Source organism: Nicotiana sylvestris, chromosome 1, assembly GCF_000393655.2.
Source record: "Nicotiana sylvestris chromosome 1, ASM39365v2, whole genome shotgun sequence".
Lineage (NCBI taxonomy): Eukaryota > Viridiplantae > Streptophyta > Magnoliopsida > Solanales > Solanaceae > Nicotiana > Nicotiana sylvestris.
In genome coordinates, this window is record NC_091057.1 from 62020089 (window position 1) to 62023366 (window position 3278).

The following is a 3278-nucleotide window of genomic DNA, read 5'->3' on the forward strand; positions in this document are numbered from 1 at the left end:
ACAAAGTCGAACTCATGCTATTGTTAATGTCCTTAGACATTGGGATGTTACCTTCGAACTGGCATCAAAGTAGGATACCATCATAGTTCGAATGAGGTCAAACTTATATTTTCGTCGATGGCCTTAGCCATTGGGATGTTACGTTCGAACTGTCATCGAAGTAGTATCCCATAGTGGTTCGAATGAGGTCGAACTTATATTTTTGTTGATGGACTTAGCCATAGGGATGTTACTTTCAAACTGTCGTCGAAGTAGTATCCCGTCATGGTTCGAATAAAGTCGAACTCATGCTGTTGTTGATGGCCTTAGCCATTGGGATGTTACCTTCAAACTGGCGTCGAAGTAGGATCCCGTCGTAGTTCGAATGAGGTCAAACTTATATTTTCGTCGATGGCCTTAGCCATTAGAATGTTATTTTCGAACTGTCGCCGAAGTAGTATCCCATCGTGGTCCGAACGAGGTCGAACTTATATTTTTGTTGATGGCCTTACCAATTGGGATGTTACTTTCGAACTGTCGTCGAAGTAGTATCTCGTTGGTTCAAATGAAGTCAAACTCATGCTGTTGTTGATGGCATTAGCCATTGGGATATTACCTTCGAACTGGCATCGAAGTAAGATCCCGTCGTAGTTCAAATAAGGTTGAACTTATATTTTCGTCGATGGCCTTAGCCATTGGGATGTTACTTTCGAACTATCGTCGAAGTAGTATCCTGTCGTAGTTCGAACAAAGTCGAACTCAACTGTTGTTGATGGACTTAGCCATTGGGATATTCGTTCATACATTGGAGATTTGATTATATTCTTATAGGAAATACATGTCGACTTTGTACATACAATGGAGATTTGATTATCTATATCCAATCCTTTCATTACTCGGCTTGGAGATCATGTCGATGGGTGTGGAAATGAACAATACTTCGGACCTAGAGACGTCCCCCTTTCCGCCTCATTAAAAACCTCACTGAGAAAACCCCATTAGGACAAAACCCGGATGAGGGAAAAAGAGTACGACTTAGGTGGCGCCTCCTTTCAGAAGTGGAAGTATTTGAGATGAGCGACATTTTAATTATTTTGGATTAGTTTTCCTTCCATTGTCTCTGACTGGAATGCTCTTTTGTTTGCTGCCGACATGATTTTGTATGGCCCGTCCCAGTTTGTTCCAAGTTTTCCCTTATTAGGGTCTTTCGCTATTTGTGCTTTAGCTTTGAGGACGTAGTCTCCGAGCTTGAGCGATCGTACTTTGACCTTCTTGTTATAGTACCTTTCTGCTTGTTGCTTTTGGGCTACCATTCTTACGTGGGCCATATCTCTTCGTTCTTCGACTTCATCTAGATCTTGTAGCCTACTTTCGTTGGATAATCTCAAGCTAGGTTCTCCAACTTCGACGGGTATAACTGCGTCGGTCTCGTAGACTAATGAATATGATGCCTCGGATGTGCTAGTTTTTGGCATAGTGTAGTATGCCTATAGTTCTTCTGGCAGCAGTTCCGGCCATAGCCCTTTGGCATCCTCAAGCTTCTTTTTCAATATATTCAATATCACTTTAGTGGAGGATTTGGCTTGGCCGTTGCCAGCGGGATAGTATGGTGTGAAGAGTATTCGCTTGATGTGCCATTTTTCGAAGAACTTGGTCGTTTTCTTTCTGACGAACTGAGGTCCGTTTTCACAACTGATTTCTTTGGGAATGCCGAAGCGGCATATTATATTTTCCATATGAACGCGATAAATTCTTGCTCACGGATTTGAGTGTATGCACCTACTTCCACCCATTTAGAAAATAGTTAGTTAAAACAAAGAGGAAGCGTACCTTACCTCGTCCTGCCGAGAGGGGTCCGATAATGTCCATCCCCTACTTTATAATGGCCATGGTGAAGTAACAGAATGTAGGAGTTCTTCTGTTTGGTGTATCATAGGGGCGTACTTTTGACACTGTTCACACTTCCTGACGTAATCCGCGGCTTCTTTTTTCATAGTAGGCCAGTAGTATCTGGCGCAGATAAGGCATCTGACGAGGGCACGGTTTCCCGTATGGGCACCACAGTGACCCTCATATACTTCTTCTAGGTCTCACCTTGTTTAATTTGGCCCAAGACACTTGGCCAAGGGGCCGCCGTTCTCTTGTAAAGATCACAGTTTATGAGGCTGTATCTGGATGCTTGTATTCGAAGCTTTTTGGCTTCTTTCTTATCTTGTGAGAGCGTTCCATCCTGCAAATATGATATGGTACGGTTGCGCCAATCCCAAGTTAGGTTTATAGAATGTAGCTCGACCTGGTCTATTGAGGAATGGAGAAGAGTGACCACATTTTCCTTGTTGATATTTCTGGTGGCCGCTGCTAGCTTGGGGAGAGCATCCGCTTGGATATTTTGTGCCCTGGGTATTTGGTCGAGGCGGCATTCATCGAATTCTGGTAGCAGTTTGTGAATTTCTGGCTAGTACTTTTGTAGTCTTTGTTCTTTGATTTGGAAAGTCCCAGTGACTTGGTTCACCACGAGCTAAGAGTCGCAATGGAGGACGACTCGTCGAGCACCATATTTGAGGGCTAATTTCAATCCTGCAATCACAGCTTCATACTCGGCCTCGTTGTTAGTCATCTCAGGGCATCGTATGGACTAGTGAATTACTTTGCCTATAGGAACCTCGAGGACGAGTGCCAATCCCAATCCCGATATATTAGATGCACCGTCGGTGTAGAGGACCCAGAGGTCGGATTGTAAGGAAGCGCGAAGTGCTTCCTGCTCTACTTCAGGCAATACTTCTACGCTGAAATCAGTGACGAAATCAGCGAGCAATTGCGACTTTATAGCGGTTCGCGGTTGATATGTTATGTCGTGCTCACTTAATTCTATGGCCCATTTGGCCAACCTACCCGATAGTTCAGGTTTGTGTAGGATTCCCCTAAGGGGGAAGGTTGTCACTACTTTTATGGGGTGACATTGAAAATATGGTTTGAGCTTTCGTAAAGCTACGACTAATGCCGGTGCTAGTTTCTCAAGGTGGGGGTACCTTATTTCGGCATCAACTAAGTTTTTGCTGATATAATAAATTGGAGATTGCTTACCTTTGTTTTCGCGCACCAGAACTGCACTTACCGCGACTTCGGAGACTGTTAGGTACACCAGGAGGCACTCGCCCGGGTCTGCCTTGACGAGTAGTGGCGGCGAAGATAGATATGCTTTAAGTTTTCTTAAGGCGTCGATGCATTCTGAATTCCATTGTAGCCCGTGATCCTTCCTTAGTACATTAAAAAACTTATGACACATGTCCGATGACCGT

At 44.1% G+C, this 3278-nt stretch overlaps 1 protein-coding gene across 1 annotated transcript; it reads right to left on the reverse strand.

Moving 5' to 3' along the window:
- Window positions 1–1064: 1064 nt before the first annotated feature.
- Window positions 1065–1454, reverse strand: LOC138870439 (uncharacterized). The gene has a single exon (XM_070148243.1). It carries the CDS (start codon window positions 1452–1454, stop codon window positions 1065–1067), a length of 390 nt encoding a protein of 129 aa, XP_070004344.1.
- Between the last annotated feature and the right edge of the window lie 1824 nt (window positions 1455–3278).

Excerpts from the sequence above, each read along its gene's own strand:
- LOC138870439 (XM_070148243.1), bottom strand. The coding sequence starts at position 1,454 with ATGCCAAAAACTAGCACATCCGAGGCATCATATTCATTAGTCTACGAG.